Consider the following 23214-nt stretch of genomic DNA (forward strand, 5'->3'; position numbering starts at 1 on the left):
TTAAAAAAAACTCATATTATTTTTAATTCTCGATGATAAGAAATGCGGGCAGCATTCCGTAAATTGTATGATTGTGTGATATGTTCTTCTATCCGTGTTCATTGAATATTAAACATGGATAAAGTGATACATCATGTGTCCTAAAGCACCAAGGGATAATATAAAGAAAAATATTGGAATCCTATAGATGCGAAATTTGACGGATTACAGTGTCATAAATCATAACGGCATATATAGAATCCGCTGAATTTTCATTATTGTCTCTCCGACAGTATCTAACGTCTATGTAGCTTTTCGTGCCACCTCTTAAAAACTTGTCTTCATCTTCATCTAACGTTACAGTGTCGAAGTCGAGTTACATCGGGAATCCGAGCCCGGCGCCGCCCAACGACGTGAGCTTCTACAGCGTGGAGATGGACAATGGCGGTCGAGGCTACATGGGCTACGACGGGAATCCGAGTCCGGCGCCACCCGCCATCGATCCAACCGGCGGACCCTACTATCCCTCGTCCATGGGTTCGACAGGTCACATAATGGGTGGGCACATGACGGGAGTCAGTACCGGCACCCTGACGCGCACCAGAACGCTGCCACGTCCCGTTCCACCGCCCGACGTCACCGTGATGACCGCGGGCACCAAGTCGCCGATACCGCCATCGGTGCCGCCGCCACCTGCTACGTTCGCCCGTGCCGGTACCAACAACGGAGGTCCTCATTCGCATCCGCATTCGCATCCGCCGCCGCCGTCCTGCCAGAGTCATCCGCTGTCGACGTTTGCGGCGACGCCTAGCTACTCCGACATCGACGGTCATCTTGTCTGAGGCTCGCCAATCTTCGGGCCCAGCTCGACGCGCGGCAAATATCGCGCCGTTGCTCAGAACGACGACGAGGACCGCCAACCAACCACGGTTACGGAGAGGAGCACGCGTCTCTGAACGACGCAGAGCGTCGGGATGATGGATCCTCCTCTGAATCGTTCACCTCGTTCGCATCGTCATTGTTCATCTCCCTAAACGACAGCGAAGAGGACGAGCGCAGCGACGGCTCACGAACGACGGTGCCGCGGCTGAAGGCCTTGGCACTCATCATCATGCGCCTGAACAATCTCCGAGGACTCTGTTTGGTGCATAAGAACGAAAGTACGACGAAGTGTGTAAATAGAAAAAGACAAAAACAAAGAGAAAATAAGAACGTTGATGCGGGACGAGAGGTGCACCAGGTTCACGCTGTAAACAGCCTTTCCCTTCCACGCGGTTACTTCCTAGATGAAAGGAGACACGCGCGGGGCTCTCCTACGCGATTGAATTCTAATCTTAGGGATACATGTATGTATAATTGAATGCTCGATAAAGAGCGATCTTGGAGAAGGAGAGAAAGAGAGAATGACCGCGCGATCCAACACACGCGAGCGTTGGTTGGTTCTCCAAAAAGCTCGAGGATGGTTCTATCGTTCCTCCTCCGCTATTCTGCCTTTCCCTCCCCTCAACTTTATCGTTTTCCCTGCTCTAACTCTTCGTCTTTGTCCGCTCGCCTTAGCGTTATTTAGCGTACTCGCTAAACAGCGACGTAATTACGACGCATCGAACGATCGAGCTCCAAATCGACGCACCGATCGTCGAGGAAAGTATATATTTTTTCTGTAAATACACGCATGATCCGAGAGATAGACGGGAGAACAACCCCATGATAATTTTGTTCTTCGGTTACTTCGTGCACGTCAGCACGTACGCTTCTCGTCATAGCGATTATGTTTAGATATCACTGTGCTGATATCAATAATAACTGTCGGGAAATCCGCGAGAGATCTTTGAAATATCAATATGGGGAATGATATTCCTCTGACTGTGACTGACGCCGAAATACATAGATATTACCAAATTTCCAAGTGTGCAATCAAACTTCACGATCAACAGTGACATATTATTGTTACTATAAATATCATGGAATACATTGTCTTTTGGCGCTAAAATAACCAATATTATATCATGGTTTAAAGCTTGGAAGAAAAAAATAATATATATTCTGATTACATGTTTTTAATATTTTATTTCTATTATTTTTCTAGTTAGGTTGTAACTGTCATAAAAGAAATCTCTATTCTATTAAAAATTAACTCATAGAAAACAAACTAATTCTTGCAAGCTTTTTTAATGCACAAAATTGTCCATCTGTCTTCCAATTTGACGTTGGTTATTCTAGTTCCAAGATACTGATCTCATTGGGGATAGGTTTTTATAATTACGACTATCGCGCAAGATCAGAAATATTCATTTCTAAAATATTGATAGCAATTAATTAATGATCGCACAATACTGCCCCTTTTAAAGCTCGCAAGAGTGGGCATATCCGTCATGACCGTCCATTATTTACTTTCGCATCAAGTCGGTTCATCCCGACAATTCGAGACTGAGGGAGGCGAGACAATCGTTATTACAAAAGAGGTGTGCATTGAAAATCGTAAAAAATCTGTGACAACAGCGACGTTAAGCTTTCTTTCCCTTTCCATCCTCCATTCGTATCATTTATGATCCTCTATTTAAGTTAACGGTATCTCCTTTTACACGATATTTACGAGTGCTAGCCGAGTTTAGCGCTAAATGTGGCAATTTGATCTCTAATCTCGACATTCCCATTTGGTGAAACATTTAAAATACAGCCACCTTTAGCACTAAATGACAAGAATTCTCAGTGAGTCCATCATTTCGTACTTTACAACAGCATTCAGGATTTTACGAGTCTTGCGAGAATAAATAGGATAGCCTGGAGCAATTGTTGTTTTAGGAAGGATTATGATCTTAATACTTATTATTGTATATTCGGAGAGGAAGTTGTGATTTTAATATTTCATTTAAAATAATAAAAGGAGTTTCATACTGTCACGTTTGTGTTCATATATTGTAAACAAATATTTAAATTTATTATAGCTATATTACATATATTAGCAATTTACGTTATTACACAAGAAATTCAAAGCGCGGATGGAATTTTTTAAAAAGTATATCTTCTTTTTCAATATAAAAATACCTACAAGAAATGTCTATTGTTGTACAATATCAATTCTTCGAAACTATTGATACAAGAAAATGTTTTAAATAAAAGAAACGGGCATATTTTGATCACGTTATTTTTTTCTGAGTGGAAGTTCCAAAAGAATATGAAGGTTAATTTAATATGTATGAAAATGGCATATTAAGTTTTATTTGAGCCACTCAATTAATAGTTGCATTTTTCAAACATGAAAACTTCAGACTTTTTTTCTTGCGATTCAAATTACTTCTGTGTTTACCATTATATCTTTCACTCTTCAATTGGCTTCAGACTATTCTACCCATCGCAAGAAAGAGATTACGCGACGATGTGTTGAAAATTACGCGGGAGGACTTTACCGGTTCATTGTCTCTGTAACACAAATGACTTGTTACGTTATTAGCATAACATAATTTGCATATCATAAGTCATATTCGCGCTTTAATTACTTGCATTAAAGTTACTTACCGTCTTTTAAGTTACTTGTGTCCAACTAATTACGCAATTGCGCTGCGATTGTCGTCTCTTGAGTAATTCTAACGAAACGAAAAACGAATCTGAGTACTGTCGTACATAGAAAACGGAGGTTTCACTGCCGATCCTGAAGTCAATACTGTAGATAGTTCGTACCGACCGTTTAATATATTTTTACCTTCTACACGCAATAAATTATACACGTCTACAATGTATGTTAAACGACCGTTCGCCGCGTTTTCACGATTGTCAATCGCAAGCAATCGGTCGTTAAAAAAGAGAACCCATGTATGTTTGCGTTTTACTGATAATTCCGAACTTTTCGTTCGCCACGAATACACGAGCGAATACATTTACGATGCACCTTCACGCGGGCGCGTTTACAAAACAAAAACGAATAATGACGAATGTAGAATTCACTCGGCTGAAAATCGAGTTGAACTGAGATCGTGATTCGATCATCGCGGACCCCATCAGGATTTTATCACGAACGTCTCCGCTACGCGAGATGAAGACACGCGAAGAGTAAACAATCAGCGAGAGATTTTTTTTTCCAAAGGAGGACGAAAGAACGGGGACATAGTGAATGTCTCGGCGTAGTGATATCTTGAATAAAGACAATAGTACATAAGTTGAATTGCCACGTAATGATTTTTAGTTAAGGGTAAATATACTCTGTCGACTGTTTCGAGAAGACTGCGCGAAGATGGTTAAGTCACGCGACTCGCGCGGACGATCGGGAAGAAAAAACCTGCGCGGATATACTCGTATTAGCTCGACTAAATGTTCATACATATACATATATTTTTGCATTTATTTCCAATTACTAATTATGATTAAACCGTGTAAATAGTGCGATAACGTCTCAATGTTTCACGCGGTCGGAAGAGAAAAAATTACAAAAAAAATAACCGAGAAAAAAGTAATTCAAATGGATCATATGAGGGTCTCACTATTACCTAGGCTATAAACGAAGTATTGCTAGAGGGTAATAACACTATATCCGAAAAAAAAAAAGAAAAATTAATCCTGTTGATTGTGAACGAGACAACGTCTTTCCGTTCTTCGTCGAAAGCCTAAGTAGTCAGCGTATATATATTTTTGAAAGTGACCACGACAATGACGTTAACGTTGATGACGACGACGATGACCATGACGGTGACGATGAAACTCAATGCATTTGGCCTATTGTAAAGGGGATATATTGCGAAGAGAGCCATGTAATGCACGCTGTGTCCGCATTTCGGCGGTAAAGGGCTGTGACAATGAGGTGCAAGGATCCCAACGACGTCGCGTTCCCTCGAATCGACACCTACCGACAGCACGAAGTTGCTCCATCGGAAAGCACACTATAACGATTTCCGCGCTGTACGATAATTATAATGATCGTTGTAATTTTGACTTATAAAATTGCTCGTTTTCGCACGGGACTTACGTTCGTTCCGTTCATTGGCATCAAGATTCCCGTAGGTTGGAGATTTCGTAAAAGAGGAACCGATTCGCGACGACGGGAAGAGAGATCTTCCGGGATCCACGCTTCATTCCGCGACGAGTGGAATTGTTTGTAGGAGACAATTATACTTTACCTGGCCGGCGGTCACGTGCGTCACATCGCTCGTTAAAGAGATTGTTTGAAAGTTTTATGGATAACGTTTTTCCGTAGCGTATGCATATATATTGTTGTTTCTTATTACAGCGATATTATTTGTTAACACGGTAGATAACTACGAAGCTTAAGGCAAAAAGAGATAGAAGAGAGGAGAAATAAAAAAAAATGAGAGAAAGAAAGAGACGTGTATTGTTAAACCGCCGTTGTGTATGGAGCCGCACAATTCGGCTTAGACTGATGATAAGAAATTCACGTATGCTCAATTAGAGATGAACATGTTCGCGCATAATTAAGAGTTCTATTTACATATACATGTTTTATATTTGTAATTAAAAAAAAAACAAATCATCTATACTTAATATTACCTGAAGATTATTATTAGATTTATGTAATCTCCAAAGTATTTGCTCATCAAAGTGCTAGGCATGTTAGACGGACCGCTATTCGTCCAAAATGGTACCTTGGAGATGGACATACCATCTAACACGTACGACATTTGATATTTTACATAATAATAATGACAGCTCGTAATTTCGTTGATTACTCTAAGACATAGTCAATCCTAATTATACAATCATTAAGGATATGGAAGAAAGAATCAATTAATCGTTTTACATGTATATAAAACATATAATGTACATAGCACTTAGATAGACACAAAAAAAGGGAGAAAGGAAATACTTAAATTACGAATTATATCAAACTATGAAATGGGAAAATGGAAAAAACGAAGAATCGAGAGCTTTTGTATACTAGGTGTATATTGGTATACATATATTCACTTTGTATCGTTCTTTTTACCGCGACGAGATAATTATCGATAAATAGGGATTAGCGGCAGCGTCATTGTTTCTAAAAAAAAGTGCGACAAAAAATACTCAACGACGCGCGAGCATCGTGGATCAGGAATCGACGCCGGGATAAAAAATGTGGAGGACAAGTGGAGAACGAGCATCACGACGCCGCGCAATTGTATCCGTTCCAAAATTGGTATCGCCAGTGTTCCATCGCCTTCACGTAACGCTACATTTTTTCACGATACGGAAGTACGTTTTATGAGAATCTTTCTTATTGCTCGGGCTCTACTTCTACTTTTTCACACGCGTAGGGAAATAATTTTTATCCCTTTATACCGAGCGGCGTCACGCCAATAAAATATACGAAAGTACGTCGTACTCCTCCTTGCGTTTTCATGTTTGTATATAACTATTATCGCGCCGCGATTGGTCTAAATGTTGCTTCCGTTTTATGTGCCAACCGATCGACGTTGTCCTTCGACGTGTGTAACATATGTTACGGAATATTAATGCGAAACGAAAGGAGGAAAAAAAAATAGATAGGGAATCAGCACTGGTCGACGGCCGTTTCGACGGGAAATTTTTCAGCGTGCGGCCGGCGCTGCTTCTTCGAGTACAACAGAGATATGTCGAGAAGGAGGAAAAAAAGAAGTAATGAAAATAAGCAAAAAAGAGATAAAAGAATAGAACGAAGCGAAAATGAAAAGCTCTCTGATCGACGTAACGGTGTAACATAATGCCCATGATTAACTGATTAATGTACATATACATAGTATTTTTACATTCTATAATTCTAAATTACATTTCCAATTCTAAATGGTATACACAACACTACACTCACTGTGAGCTTCGCTCCGTCATCTGCGTATCGTATCACGACGACGACGGCTGTCCGCTTCGTCGTCGTCCACCATCCCTATTGGGGGTGAGACGTATCCCGTACAAAAGTGCATTTACAGTGATTATTGCTCAGCAGCATCCTCTTCTCCGTTGACTCCTTCACGTGCATTACATTCTCGCGCTGTCACACGACATTCAATAAACGCATGCCTTGTGCCTTTTCGCCGCATCACGTTGCTTAAACACGTAGGACAGAATGAAGGGAGAAGAAAGATATCTTATGCGCGATCCATTTTACTATTATTTGCGAAACATATTTGCGCGATTTGTCCAGGTGTTATGCTAATTATCAAGAATTGTGACGATACGTTGGTTTTTGAACCTTTAAGATATGAATTTTATCTCGTTTCATACTCCATTGATTATTAGCACAATTTTCTAATTGCAAGATTTGCGTTCGAATGACTGCCAGTATTCTAATATTCGATATTAAGGAAGGAGAGGTATAAATGCTGATTTATAAATGTATACGCAGAGGCAGAGCGGAGCTCAACACGCTAGTCCTTAATTTAAAACCAAAGTAAAAGCAACATTGTGTAGCGTTTAAGAATCTCTATTACGTATACACACCTGTGTGTCTATACAGACATAATTATAATTAACAATTCCAATCATTGTAATTAGGTAAATGAACTAACCGATAAGCAGATAGGTAAAAAATAAGCCACTCATTATGTGTATATCATCTTGTTTTTCATTCATAATTTTTCACTACACAATTAACAACATTTTACCTAGGAGAGCCTTTCGTCAGCTAGGATTATTCTGTATCTGTATTCTGTATATTGTTTTCTATTGCAACTATTAAAACTGATTGTCAACTTATAAATCGGTTCCTTATACCTTTCTTCGCCGATAGTTTCCTTTCCTAATAAAATTAATTATGCACATTTGTGCAGACTGAACTGTTTCTTCTTTAAGAAATATTTAACTTTAAATCTATATTTACGCGCATTTTTTTCTGCTGAAAAATTTAGCTGAAATCAGTTTTGAAAAATAATGAAAATTCGTTAATAATATAATAATCATAATTTGAATAATTCAAAGAAAGAAAATCAGTTCTGAAATTCATTGAGTTCGGGCAAAGCCAAATATGTCTATTGATTTCGGAATTTAAATTTTTCAGAACTTATAAATCTGCGAGATAATAACGTATTTTTCAATTACAGGATCGATGCAGGATTTTCTAATCTTTATCGCAGTATTGTCAATAACTTTTCTTTTCATTTTTAATCAAACATTGATATTTAGCTAAAATAATGAATAAACTATACTGAGATTTTTCAATGTTTTCATTTTAATCATCTATAGTGATGTGTTTGGTGGTTTGATAAAGAAACATTTTCAGGAGAAAGAAGAGCCTTGTGATCATATGTCAATGTATATTTTTCCTTTTGTATAGCACAGAAGATAACAATTACTATTGTATTACATTACATTTGTTGTCATTCTGGACATAGAGATAATGACGATGATCATGACAGTCTATAAAAGACAGATAATGATGATGATAATGTTGAACAATTATGATAGAAACGAAGTACTTAGATAGATTTTAATAGAAATATGTTTCTTAAACATCCAGTTGTGCCGTTCGAATTCAGTTTTCCTTTTTTGTAATTTGATAAACGAGACTAAATCGAAATTTATTAAAAGTATAGATTATCACTAGACTAGTTATAACTTTGATACACATTAATTACTCGATTTGTGTGTGTGTGTTCATAAATAATTTTAATTCTTCGTAAAAGATCTTGTAATTGGTATTACTTAATAACGATACTAAAATTTTTAATTTATTAAATATGCTCATCAAATATGTTCATCGTCTAAAATATTCGTAACGATAAATTTAAATTATATTAAAAAAACCAATGTTATAAATTTAATTCTGTTATAAGTCGTTCAAATTAATAAAACAAGAATTGTATAGAAAACATCTTGTTATATCAGAATTTTACGAATTTGAATGAGTTCGCACGTCACAACAAGATTACATACATAATTCACGTTACCTACAAAGGAAACAAATCAGTAATAGTGATTATGACATGATTCCTTGACTGCGCTTTCGGGGGAAAAAAAAAAAAACAACGCTAGCGCATTTCTCCCATTTTTATATATATATAATATATATATATATATCTCTTAAATTATTAAAACGCTAGTTTTACAGCCCGAAACGCTCTTTCGTCCGCGACAAACGCGTTTGAAAAACTCACTAGAATTCTGTACATTAATGAAATCGCCCACTACTTCGTGATCATCAATGTAAACTCAATCAATATCGACAGGTACCATGCTGATATATCTCAGTATACAGGATATAGCTTAAAATAAATACGATTGGTCTATGTCCTAACGCTCAGTGATCAGTGATCGTGGCAGAATATATCAATTAAGAATACGATAAATTTCTTGCAAACTATTTGCAAAATCTGTCCAAATATTTTCACGCGAGATAGCTCGTGATGAGTACGCAATTTACAAATTGTACACGAATTGCATATAAGTACGATCGTCAAAGAGAGCACGATTTATTAAATTATTCACCTTTATATCGTTTGACGCAATTCTATGCGGAATTTACGAATGCTATTGGAAGATCTCAAACAGAACTTCGATACTAGGATCCTTTAGAAAAGCGCAGAAGAGAACGTTATCTAATAGATATTTACACTGTGATGAGATTTAAAGCTAGCGCTAAAACTTGGCGCACAAACAAAAAAAGTATACAAGAGGTTTGTTCGCGTCGCATGCTCCAACATGTTCCAATATGCTCCTATCATAGCTCTTACTCACTCCAACGCGCTTGATAGAGTGAATAGGAGCTATGGTAGGAGCATGTTGGAGCATATTGAAGATTGCGACGCGAACAAACCTAAAGACGTCAGAAATATATACTGTCGGTCAGTAACTTTGAACTCTTTCTCTTGTTAGTCTTTCATATATTAAAGTCATTAAAAGTTCTAATTATATTATTGCATAGCAACAATTATATAATAATTATTATATATTAAGACATGAAATTTCGTTTCGAAAAATTTAGTAAATTTTCAATAATATTATTGGTTGTTTCTTATTTTATTTTGTCTTGTTTTCTGATGAAAAAGAGCTGATAAAATATAATTTGAGCATGACATTATCTTTAAACTTGATTTTTAAAGAGTAACATTCAAGTTGCTCACCAACAGTGTATATACAACACAAATAAACATTTAATAAGCTTGTGAAAGCCTTAATTATATCAGCGATAAATTGCTCGATAAACTCAGAAAAGACAGTAAATAAATCGGCAATCGGATATATAACGCCTAATAACATAAAAAAAATCACAGTTTCATTTAAGTCTAGATTCGTATGTATACATAAGCGGTATTAAATAATTATACTATTTACAATCCCGAGGAAAGCCTCGACGCGACCTATCAAGCCACACGAGACACGCTCTAATAATTAATCAATTAATAATATAATGTATCCTCTCGATCAGCCCCATTCGAGAACGACAGTATATCTATTACGAGAGAGGTCTGGCGAGAGAGAGAGAGAGAGAGAGAAAGAGAGAGAGAAAGAGAGAGACCGCCGGTCGATAGTTATATAACATTTATATATAATGTTCGTCTCGTGCTCACACTTGTGAGTACAATTATTTTGATCCGGTACTTTGACATGGGTGAAGTTTTTTCGTGCTTTGTCGTATTAAAATAAAAGACAAGCAACGATAAGGCGTTTCTCGATAAAAAGTACATTCTCTAACGTAATTTCAATAGTAATTGTATTCTAGAAACAATAGTGAATTTCAATATGAACCAGTAGTTGTTGCTTTTCTTTATTCGCTTAACATGATTCTAATTTAAGACCTGCTGCTAAGGAATTTAATTATCGCAAGTATTTAATCAAATTCTTTTAATTATCGCAAATCAAAAAGAATATTTGAAAAAAGATTTAATAGAATTCTAGCGACATTTTAATAGAAAAACTATTGCTAAGTTAATTATTTGCGAGATACAATAATTTCTACTTGCGATCTCTATACCTTCGCCAAATTAATTACTGACTCGTACGACACTTAATTACGTTTCAATTTTCGATTCTATTCCGCTCATAGCCGCTATCGCGGCTAATGTTTTTTACTTTACTACTGCATTAGCATAATTGCCACTGACAAACACACGCAATCCCGTGGGACGCAAAGGGAAAGGGTTGCTTTGATTGAATATACACGTATTATGCATATAATGGCGTTCACGAGAACATCTCGCATGTATAAAAGTTTATCTCTCTCTTCTAATATCTCGCTATCTCTTAAACGGTAAAGTCTTTTCTATGAGGACAGTCGCCTGATGGTGATACTCTACGCACACAACACCACGAGAAGTCGAGATCTACAGTATCATAAGAAACTTAAATTTCAGATTTTAATTCGGCATTTACTATACATATCATTCTTTTAAATACTAAAACGCACTTATGTAGTTTCGTTGGGATATTTAGAAATTAATATCCGGCTCTAATAAACGCGGACAGACGGAGGAAGTTATTTTTAACATTGGTAAAGCTTGTATAACATATACGTGAAATGAATTGCATTATTCACCCCGTTCATGTATGCAGTTATTAAACACATCATTAATGTATACAATCGGAAATGAGTACAATTAATGAGAAATGCCAATAAAAATCGTGGACTAATGGCTATAATTAGATATGAGTTGATTTTATAGAATATCCTGACAGCCTCAAAATGCGAGCATTGTCCGATGCTCTAAATGCTTAATACATATCCGCTTTCACATTTTTCAGCGTTAACAAAACGACTGTATCCCTTAAAACTTTAACTCGCCCGCCTCTAACATGCGACTGGCACACTATGCCTTATACACGTATATACATCATGTATTCGATAAAATTAACAAGACATGAATACGATTTCGTGACCCATTGTCTTTTATCAACGTCTCTATTTTTTTATGGCTAATTTTCACACCTTTACATATCGATGATCTACGTACATCGATTATCTATCAAGTATACAAAGTATTATTCATCTTTTGGAGCTACGTTTGCGTATTTATACATATATAATGTATATGCGCATTCGTGTCAAATTAACACCAAAAGGACCCATTCTTTCAAATAAAAGATATTTTATACAGCAATTTTTATTCAAAATCGTAGATCGAGATAATTTTCGATAACTCGTTCGAGATCACTGTTCGGATTCTTTCTGTGTTAATTACTAATTAAGCTATTCATCAGTCACACGACACGGAAAATTAAAACTTTGTGCGATAGATGATACGCGAGAACACAGCGGCCGTCGAAAGCAATGTTCATTGAAAGTTTTATTGAACATTTCTTTATATCGTTTTCTATATATATATATATTTATATGTATAAATTTTTATATCTATAGCATAGAGATATAGATATCAAGAGTTGCCTTCTTGCAGTAATAAAGTTTCGAGTAGATCCTAGCCATTAAAAGCCATTCACGGTTCTAACTATGAACAGTGTTTGCTATCGAGAGCCACTATCGAAAAATAAAACTCTAATGTACACATCCAGTTTACTTCGGACGAATCTCTCTGTTGGATCATTTTGACTTAGTGATAGTAAGTATGCACAACGCGCGATGAGATCTCCATCTTTTTATTAATAATTTTTTTTGCCGATGATTTCTCTCCTTTATTTCGAGAAGCACATCTATTATTATTATTGTAGTCGTTAAAGCTACTATCTACTATTAATTAATATACTACTATTGTTACTGTCGCTGCTGCTGCTGCTGCTAAATACTACTAAATTACACATTTGTTAGCGTCTCATTATTATTCTTCCTCTTTCTATTAATATCATATTATCAGTTATTAGTATCATCAATAATCAACATAATCATTAGCGATATATTGTTAATCTTATTATTGTTATTGTTATTTAAAGTTTACTATTTATTGTTGTGGTTACTTTTGTTTTTGCTGTTGCTATTATTGCGAGCATGCTCTTCTCAGTGTGTTACAAGCTGCACGTTAATTCCCTTGGTCCTGGTCCCAGTTCCTGCTACTTATCCGCTTGTGTTCGCAATGACGATCGAAAGGATGACTCAGTCCTTACATATGTAGCGAAGGTACACTCAATCAATTAACGTATTATTATCGGACCATCATTGGACGTGGCTAAAAACCTCAACTTAAATTCTACAAACGTACGTAACATAAAACACTGGAAGACTTTACAATGCCAGGAGTATTATTCATAATTTCAGAGATCACACCGTATCTCGTAATCAGGGATACGCCACCTACGAATCCTAAAATCATAGGGCTATATACATTCTTCGCAAATGGACATTGATTTTACATTAATAACAGTTGATAACATAATTTGAAAGATGAGAGCTATTTAAGACGTTGCAAAGATCGTGTTCAACGGTGTACGATAGATTGTGTGATTTATCAAATATCGTGATCATTGTTCATCCATTTCGCTCAATAAATGCAAATTTCCAGCATTCGTGATTTAAGTTAGATCTCAATTATCGTGCCTAAATTAATGACAGTAAAAAACTACGAAGAGAAAATTAATATTTCTACAATCCATCTATTCATCATACATTTTAGCGCAACACAGCGTTTTTACCTGAGATACGAATGAATCGTTATATGAAAAAAGAAGACGTTAGAATGTACAAATGTATAACCGTCCTTTTTTTATCTCAAGGGTTTTAAAGGATTGAGTAGAAAACACTGATCTCCTTCATCTATTTCCATTTCTTCGGACATTTTCATAAGTTCCGATGACAAAATCAATTGTGCCTTGAAAAAACAGTGACGCCTATTCTTTGGCAATGTGTACAATAGTTTCTTCCAGATAGATCTAAGCTTATAGCTTGTATACGCGATTATGTGAGACAAGGCAGTGATTACAGCACGTGATAGAGTTGCTATTTTTCATTATCATTTATGATGCACCCGACAATTTGGTTTAGTTAACTGAATTCATTTTAATGCTTTAGCACTAACTATCCTCTTTTAAAGATTATAGTTCTATCCGTGATATATACATAAATGCAGAACGATCATACGAAACGGATTGAATCCAATCTGTTAAACTCGTGATAAACTCGCAAAACGCCGTACATCGAAGTCTGTCTTAAAGAGACATAGATTCTTGACGTTACTTTATGTACTATCTAGTACATATTATATACTTGCGAAAGGTAGAGGAAAAATATCTAGAGATTGCGAAATATATATATACATATAAATTTATAAATATATAAAAATATGTATACCAAAAAAATTTTTTACAAAGCCAATAAGATTTGCAGGAGGTGGATTCAACTCGTTTGGCATTATCGTCTCTCAAGTAGGAAACGGAAATCTAATTAACCAGAGCTGATATCATACAACGCCGAGCCCTTAGTTTTTGCAGACGTTCTTCTTCGCGTATTAACGTTGGGTACTTGTCTAAAGCGACTCGTGTTTATCAATAATAATCAGTGTCCGTACAGAATGAGCTAGGAACCTACAGCGGCTATCTTACATATATCTGAGAAATATCTCTAGTTTTCGCGGCTGTTTCAATTACAACTACGAATGCCATTCCGTTGCGAATAGAATCTCGAATTTTTTTCATCGGATGCCGCCGGTCGTGATGAGATCTAATCGTAATATACAACACGCACCGCCGTCCTTACAGAACGATCTACCAAAAGTCTATCTTAAATGTACAAAGCGCTCTCTTTTCGTTTCTCTCTCCTTGGCAATCTTAGAAATGGTCTCCTGCAAGTACGGAATCTCTTGCACCGTGCAGATCCAGCATAGATTCCAAGCTTCGCGACGTAGCGTCTCTCTTTCTCTTTTCTATTATGTATCGCAGAGTATGTACGCTTTTATTCTCTCTCTCTTTCAGCGCTAAATCAACGCGGCTTTGTCTGAAATCACATTCACACGATGCTCTGTATATTGAACACATATTGCGTATTGCGTGTGTGAGTATGTGTATACATATGTGTGTACGTATTTACATTTATCTATTATGCATTTGTTGGAGAGTGCATCTTTTAGCAAGTGCATTTTTCATTCCTATTACGAGAATATATAGCGATCATTCCGCTAATAATAATCTATCTCGACTCCGCTGTCTTACTACTGACCTCTTCGTCGGCGGCAGGTTGGATGGTGCTCGCCGGAAGCGGTTGCTGCTGCACTTGCAGAGGAGCGGTTCCGCTCGCCGCTGTGCTCGCCGCACCGTGCGACGGGGCCGCCGGTTTACCGTACTTAACGGTATCCTGCTGCGGTGCGCTTTGCGACTGCATTTCCGGTCTTCGGAGATAAGCGGCTGCCTCCTTTTTTGGCGGTACCACTGGCTTATTCGGTGGTACCGGGGGCGGCACGCCGCGCGAGATCGGTGGCTTTTTCGCGGGCAGGATACCACCGCCGCCGCCACCACCTGCACCACTGGCGGCGGCGGCAGCGGATGCTTGAACAGTGGGGCTTGCGGCAGGACTTGAAGACTGGCCAACGTGAAAACCGAGCTTCCCCGCAGCGGCGACGGCGGCTTGCGACGACGTGATAAGCTTAGCCGCGGCGGCAGCCGCGGTACTAACGGGAGCAGGTACAACCGGCTGTCGCTTCTCTACGGCCTAAGGAATGAACATACAACCATGACCGATTTCAGAGAGCCGAGCAGCTGCAGAGACGGTCGCTTTCGTACACGCTCCGCCGCTCCAAACAAGAACGAGCACACCGTTAAAAAAAAACGTTATTCTCGGGCTGCAAGGGATGATGGAAGAAAAAGAACCATACCAAAGAACTAATCCAAAGCAGAGAGAGAAACAGAGACAGACTCGGTGGAAAGTAGGGACGATAGCTACGAAAAAATGGTCAAAGACCGCAGAGGAGAAGAGAGAAACACCGTTATTTAAGCAGCAAACGATCACAACTCAGGCCGAGGTTTTCGAGATGCTGAAATCAAATTGTGCGTATATCAACTTGTGCTGTTAATAGATAATTGCAAAGAAGCATCTTTTGTGGTATACTCGTAAATCATCAGAGTAAGACATATTTGAGACGCAATTTGAGTTACACAACCAAGGAATATATTAGTAAAATTTAATAGATATTTCAGAGAATACACGAGGTACAGGAAAGACTAATTTTTAAGAAATAAATATTTCAATCTGCAGACTGTATTGGGATGTTACTATATAATAATTCCAATTTAGCCAAGTTCGTCTATTTGTTAAGATGTGCTGCAAACCAACTAAATAGTAGAGTACGTCAAAGTTCATGAGACCGTAAGACCGTATAATTTAGTAGTTGCGATTACGCTATTGCGATTAGGAAGTCAAGCTGGGGCAATTTGTAAATAAAGCTCAGAAATGAGTTGCATACAATCTTTTTTTTAATTGTAGGAATCGGTCGATGTACACATGTGAAATAATAATAATCTTATGTACACAAAATAAAAGTATCATAATAAAATATAACTCTAGATATCAATAATGTGCTAACTTATAAGATTGGTATACATATAGTGGAAGTGTATGTAATATTGCGAGTGTATAGTAATTGTTACATCAAAATTTTTAAATAAGTCGTGTACGTGTGAACGTATATATAAAAGTATATACATGTATAATATAAAATAAATTTTGTTGAAAATAATCTTGTGGATATTTATAGTGATCTATTTGTGAAGAAACGATTCTTTAGTGCCTCATTTGATACGAGTAACAGAAGTAGCGAGAATATAATTTGAAACAATGCGACAGAAATATCTTGTGCATCAAATATAAAATTAGATGTAGAAGTCAAGAGAATTATTCAGAGCAAGCGAAACTCACTTTTCTAATTTAATTTTTTAATTTATTTCGTTTTATAAGTAATATTCAATATTATTCTGTAAATATTTCTATATTGTTATATGATTTAACAGTGCAAAAATATTTCGTATTTTTGTTTTTTAGACAAATGTAATACGCATAAAAGAACAAAACAAATTCATGATTAAACATGATGACATAACCAAAGTGTATACGTGCTTTATCAGAAAAATTAATAAATATATATAACATCTGCTTTTTTAAATTAAACAAAGAAAAATTAATTGTAATAACTACATAGTAGCAATAAATACATAATTAAAATGCGATTTATAATCTTTGGCATAAAAATATGGAAATAAGATAAATATAAGACTAGAGAGAAGCTTATAAAATGCTCGTGTAAAATCAATAATAACAAATACATTATTCCTGCTAAAGTAAAACTATGAGGTGATGTAATATATTATTCTTTAAATAACTCTTTTTATACATGATTCTATCTGTTTCAATTGCAATGCCAAAGATTATAAAATAGAGAATTCTCTCGATTTGAAAAAAGAAATTATTGAAAAATAAATATTTCAACTATTTACATTTTAAATAAATATAAATGTTTTGTATCATTAATCAAGAATAAGATTTAATATCTGTATCAATGATATGCTGTGCTCAAAAAATTTTCATAAAAAAATTGAATTTCATGTATATATAATTTCTTGAATTATAAAGAGCCTACTTACGTTATTAATTATAATTTTTTTCATGTCATAAAATTTCATGTCACTTTAGAAGACAAGATCTTATCTTATCTGATACAACTTACGACATGTAGTTTTTTTTCTTTTCAGAATCTATTTTTAAATAATACTTGACACACAAATTTATATATATTATATCGAATTAAAGTTAATCCCTATCTTTTGGACGAAACACAATACTGACTAAATTAGCAGATTTCTACTTTCAACTAAATTTTTCTATCAATATAATAAGTTATTTATCAATTATCATCTTCTTTCGTCCTTTCTCTTTCAAGAAAATACTAGCAAAATGCAAGTACTTCTTAACGTCGGATATAAAAATATCTATTGTGTGTAACACTTTGCGTATGTATAAATAGGCTCTATATAATCTTTAGATTAACGTCGAGTGTGATCTCCACCCACAGATGTTAAATTAGGCGTATATGCAACTCCGCGAAGTGCTTGTCCAGGTGTTACAGACCTAGCAATTCCAGTCGCTAAAAAAAAGAAAAGAATAATCATATACTCATAATTTAAAATGACTATGCAATTCATTTTGAAACTGAATGTTCACATATAAGATGTGTAATTTATACTTTATCAAAAAGCTCTTTTATAAATCAATTACAAGTAAAATACCTATGAGCCTCCATGGTTGTTGATATATAAATAATATATTTATAAGGCGATAATTCGCAAACAATTGAGGCATATTTACATTTATTGAGATATATATTTAACAAAGTTAACTGCAAACATGACAATTTTTTATTTGAGTCCTTCTCAATGCAGAAGTCAAATACAAATTACTGATTTAATATATAGATATATTCAAAGATGTAATTTGTTAAATTATATACATGTATAATATATTGATATTTAAAAATATCTTACTTGGACCACTGACAGGAACACTGGACACTGTCGCAGTAGGCTGGACAACTTTACTGCTAACCATAGGTGTCCCTGTACCTAAGACTGCTCCTTTCACTGTGAAAAATATAAAAAATTACAAAAGATACAACTTCTTTATAATATCTAACGCATATTTTAAAGGCGATCTTGTAACCAAGTCCTTTCATTATATTCATATTATTTAACAAGATCTTCTTTGATACGCGTAATTTCTATTTTTATAACTTTGTGTACTTGTTTGTGGAGCACTAGCCGGCCTTAGCGTCGGCATGGCGACCAAGTTTGCTGGTTTTGCAGGCGGTGGTGGTGGAGTCGCGCAAACTCCCCTGGCAGGACCGCGAGTCTGCGACTCCTTCCAAGTGTCCATTTCGCCTCGTAATTTTTCTAATTCCGTTTCAAAATCCTTGGCTCTCTTTTCCTCTTTCACGAGGGCTTGCCGATATTGCTGCCTCTCCATATCGAATTGTGCTAATTGCTTCTCCAATTCCGCTTCCATCTGCAATGACTTTTTACTCTCTTCCTCGAGACCCTCAGCCATTGAATCTATCCGAACCTTCTCTTCACTGAGTATTTGAGCCAAATCCTCAGATCGTTTCCTCTCCTCAATGTATTTCATAATAATCTTTTTACGTTCTGCTAAGAGGAGCAGGACTATCTGTTTCTGTCGACTCTTCTCTTCCTCAAGATGATCGTTAATTTTCTTTAACTCCATCTCTAATCTTTTCTTTTCTTGTTTCTCTAATTCTAATTCCTTCTTTAATCTTGTCCGCTCTTTCTCAAGACCATAAGTGATATCGTCACCTTGAGCAGTATCATGTTCGTGCTTTCGCTTCTCTTCTTCCAATTCTTTAATTACCTAAAGATATTTATTCATAATGTAAAACACAATAATTATAAAACAAAAATAATTATAATAACACTATTTCGTAATATTATCTTACAATATTTGTGTTATATATTGCATATATTGTTACTACAAAACATGACAACAAATACGACAAAATAAGCGTACCGCTCTGTGCCTAATTTCTGCATCTCTAAGGACTTTAGTCATTCTACATTGCGCCTTTCTTTGTTGCGTCACTAGCGCTTCAAGACTAGCGACTTGTTGATCAATTTGATTTCCTTCAACACCAATAACACCACCTACTATCGCAACGTCGCGAGCTAATGCCGCATGTGGATCTGCAGTACTGCTAAGATACCGGGAACTTAGAAGGTGTTTCATTTTTTCTGACTGAAAGGAAAAATGATAGTAGTTATACAACAAGCCAAACGGCATTATGTAATATACTCTGAAAGTTAAGAGACACAATTAAAGAGCTCGTAAGATTAACACGTTTTTAAATAAATTCTTTATCTTTTATATCATTTAAAATGATATAAAAATGATACGGTGAGATATAATACCCAAGTGACAAGGTGACGTCAAATGACGTTTTTAATGTCAAAAAGATGTTATAAAAACGTCGTCTTGTTACTTGAGTAGTATACTGAAATAAATAAAAATATTAAATCTCTCACTGTGTATGTATATTTTTTACACACACAGTTATGATGTAATAATTTTATAACGTGTTATACTGTCCAAGCTGAAAAACTTGCTAGTTATAATTAAAACAGGAACATCACTACAAGGTTTTAAAAATTATACTTTAGTAACAACTATTTAGTAATTTTGATTACTTTTAATGCCGCTATCACTATATCTCTTGCTTGGAGCTCGCCTTCCAGATACCCCAGTAACTTCAGCAAATCAGTTTTGCTCAGCTCCATCTTTGGATTACGCTACAAATATGTATAAAGCAATCATTAAATTCCACAAATTTACATTAAATATAATTATCACAAATTAAAAGATATAGGCTCAAAAGATTAAGAAATCAAAACTAGATACAGAAAGGACTAAAGAGCCAACTCTTTAGTCCTTTCTTTTTCTCTTTGTACTCTCTGAATTCTTGGAGTAGACTCTCACTTTAAACAGTAAAAATTGAATTAATAAAAAGAATGGCTTAACTTTTAATCTTTAAGAATAAGATTTTAGTCTTCAGAGTGAGATTCACTCTGAAAGTTTTAAAGAGTATGTTAGTTTTGATACACATCACAGTTTTAACTAATGAACTATCACACATCACAGTTTTAACAAATACGCAAAGTCTTTTGTTTAACTCCAAGAAGAGATGTATGCCAAGAATATACCTTGAGAGTATTGGAGGAACTCTTGTCCAACGGTTCGATGTTGTTGGCTTGCTGTTGCTGGGATTGCGATTGTGAGGGCTGAGTGCCAGAGGTGAGTGCCTTCGCGGCCGAGATGGTGGCCGCGCTGGTCAGGACGGTGGTGCCCGGCGACGGCGCCGACGTCGACGGCGGCCCATTTGCCGTCGTAGTCGTCGTCGTCGTCGTCGTTGTCATTGCCGACGTTATACCGGGCGAGGAGACATTGACGGCGCCCTGATTCTGCGATGCCATCGTTGCGCTCTAACGTAGAGGGTACTCTATTTACCTACCGTCGACGAGGACGAGTGGTCGTCGTTGCCTCCTGGCTGCGGCGCGGCTCGGTAAGAGCGACCTTGTGAAACTCGCTTGCGCTTATTCGCTCGCTCGTTCGCACTTCGCCTGAGCGCGCCCCAAGCTGCTCCTACGTCGACTTCCTCACCCCTCGATCCGGAGATTCGCCACGGCCGTCACGGGACGCGCGAGCACCCCCGCCGGACACCCAGCGGCCCAGGACGCTCGCCACATCGCTGGCACGGGACCGATGGCCACGCGTTCCTCTTCTTCCCGTCGTCGTCGTCGTTGTCGTTCTTCTCTCCGTCTTCCTTGTCCTTCCTCTTGTCGCCGTCGTCGTCGTTCTCTCGTCGCCGGTACCTTGGTCGTTACTCCGGTCGTCGGGTCGACGCTTTACGTCGACAAAAACGGATTAACGTAGTGGCATCCGGCACGACGGGCTGCTCCGCCTCTCGCTTACGCTACGCTCGTTCCCTTGACAAATCAAGCGCACAAAGCGCAGCCAGCTCTACGGCACGGCCAAGCGAAATTCGATGGATCGTCCCCTCGTGAAAGGCGCTCCGATCTACCATCGATTCTGCGCCGGAGTCGGATATCGATTGGTCGACGATCGATCGAGTCACGGTCGCCGCGGCGAAATATGAAATGCCGACGACTTCATAGTTTACTATTTTTCTTTCTGACGCTCGACGCTCATTTTCAGCATCAAAATAGGGACCGAAATTGATACTAGACTAACTAGACAGTAAAAATGCATGATAAAAATCATATATATAGCGTCCACTTGAATATAAGTAATCTGACGCTGGAAGTTTAATAGAATAGTGTTTCTATAATAGGAACACTGTTTTTTATATATATATACAATGTTCAATACTATATATAGTGTACTATATATAAATTATTATTATAATAGTTCTATATAGTAGTTCTATAACAGTAATATTTTATTATACAGTATTTAAGGCCATTGGTTACGTTTACACCGTGCGCTTAGTCCGCGACCTATATAATAGGTGTCTTTGTTTAACCTACAGGATAAACAAGGACATCTATTGTATAGGCCGCGGTCTAAATGCACGGTGTAAACTTAGCCATTGTCACAAAGCTTCGATTAACTTAGTCGGCCTAGTAACTTTGCAGGCTTCCAACTTGCCTGGTTTATGCTTCGGTCTTAACTCTAATATCCTAAAATTCAGCCAATAGGGCTGAATGAAATAAATTCTGCCAGTTTTAACTAGTTCTAACTGAAATCTGTATTCCATTGGCTAAATTTTAGGATTTTAGGATTAAGACCGAAGCATAAACCAGGCAATAGGCTGATGTCGGAGAATTAATGTGAGCCAATGCGAGCTGAATAATGCGAGCTGAATTAATTCTCCGACATCAACTGAAGTTGGAAGCCTGCAAAGTTACTAGGCCGACTAAGGCCGGTATTCATAGTCGATTCTTATTTAAAGACCGTCTTAAGTAATATCTTAAGATGCCAATGCGGCCCTCTGATTGGTTCGTGACACCTCAAGACAGAGCTTAAGACGATCTTAAATATAAGAACTGACTATGAATATCGCCCTAAGTTTCATCGAAGCTTGGTGACAATGGCCCTTACTAAGCTATTATTTACAGTGTTTCTATAATTATAGGAACTCTAGATTTATACAGGATGCTCTCAAACTCAAATGAATTTAGAACTTCAATCGAAACAAAATTTTCCTTTGGAGGTTTGCTCGAAAATGCTAATTCGTTCAAGAAATATTAACTTCTTAAGTTACAGAACTATAGGAATAAAGATAATTCTTTATAAAAACTTGTACCTAGCATGGTATAGTGGTAAACTATGTCCGCCTTAACCCATATATAGCACAGAATTTGCAGCAATATCGCTGCAAAATCTCTGCAATATTGCTGCAACTTTTGTGCAATTTTGTGCTGTAGGGGGAACATCTATTAAGACAGACATGATTTATTATTACCATTATATTTAATTACAGTAGAATAGTTGACATGGAATTCTTTTCGATAGACAACAGTATTTTATGTTAAGTAGAATCAGCTGATTTAATTTATATTGAAGAAAACTCGGGTGCCTTCCGACACGCAACACAGTGCGACACAGTGATCGTGTCATCTTTGTTTAACATTGGCAAACAACAAGGATGTAATGATCCATTGTGTCACCCGTGTCATTTGTGTCGCTTGTTGGAAGGCACACTATAAGTCGAAACATCTATATTTTTGGTATGTTACCTTATTGTTAAATAATTATTTCAAACATCATTGTATGTTCGTTCATTTGGTCGGTCTTGTAATTAAATTGTTTTGCGAACTTCGAGCGATATTTATATTCTTTGTTATTAATTTGATCGATTAATTTGAATTAGTCGCGCGATAAATGGAGCAATTTCC

General features: G+C 36.8%; 2 protein-coding genes across 2 annotated transcripts in view; one reads left to right on the top strand and one right to left on the bottom strand.

Annotated features, from left to right (window-relative positions):
- The window catches only part of sns (sticks and stones), a 147278-nt gene extending 145310 nt beyond the window's left edge, over positions 1–1968 (top strand). Inside the window, exon 18 of the mRNA XM_018449356.1 lies at positions 343–1968. Within this exon, the coding sequence (XP_018304858.1) occupies positions 343–821 (479 nt within the window). The 3' untranslated portion in view covers positions 822–1968. The remainder of the gene's footprint in view (positions 1–342) is intronic.
- A 12256-nt stretch (positions 1969–14224) lies between these two features.
- Naus (cortactin binding protein N-terminal like nausicaa) lies at positions 14225–21350 on the bottom strand. Its single transcript, XM_018449402.1, has 9 exons — positions 20500–21350; positions 19987–20088; positions 19313–19537; positions 18535–19156; positions 18280–18375; positions 17787–17882; positions 16855–16857; positions 15515–15531; positions 14225–15448 (listed from the first exon to the last, which is right to left on the bottom strand). The coding sequence occupies exons 1-9, from the start codon at positions 20767–20769 to the stop codon at positions 14939–14941; spliced, it is 1941 nt and encodes a 646-aa protein (XP_018304904.1). The 5' UTR covers positions 20770–21350; the 3' UTR covers positions 14225–14938.
- Positions 21351–23214: the final 1864 nt, after the last annotated feature.

Source organism: Mycetomoellerius zeteki, unplaced genomic scaffold (assembly GCF_001594055.1).
Source record: "Mycetomoellerius zeteki isolate Tzet28-1 unplaced genomic scaffold, Tzet1.0 scaffold244, whole genome shotgun sequence".
NCBI classification, from domain to species: domain Eukaryota; kingdom Metazoa; phylum Arthropoda; class Insecta; order Hymenoptera; family Formicidae; genus Mycetomoellerius; species Mycetomoellerius zeteki.

Coding starts and splice junctions, on each gene's coding strand:
- Naus (XM_018449402.1), bottom strand. CDS start 20,769: ATGGCATCGCAGAATCAGGGCGCCGTCAATGTCTCCTCGCCCGGTATA. Junction 19,538..19,986: donor TAGTGATAGCGGCATTAAAA/GTAATCAAAATT, acceptor TTTTCCTTTCAG/TCAGAAAAAATGAAACACCT. Junction 18,376..18,534: donor GGCTAGTGCTCCACAAACAA/GTACACAAAGTT, acceptor TATTTTTCACAG/TGAAAGGAGCAGTCTTAGGT.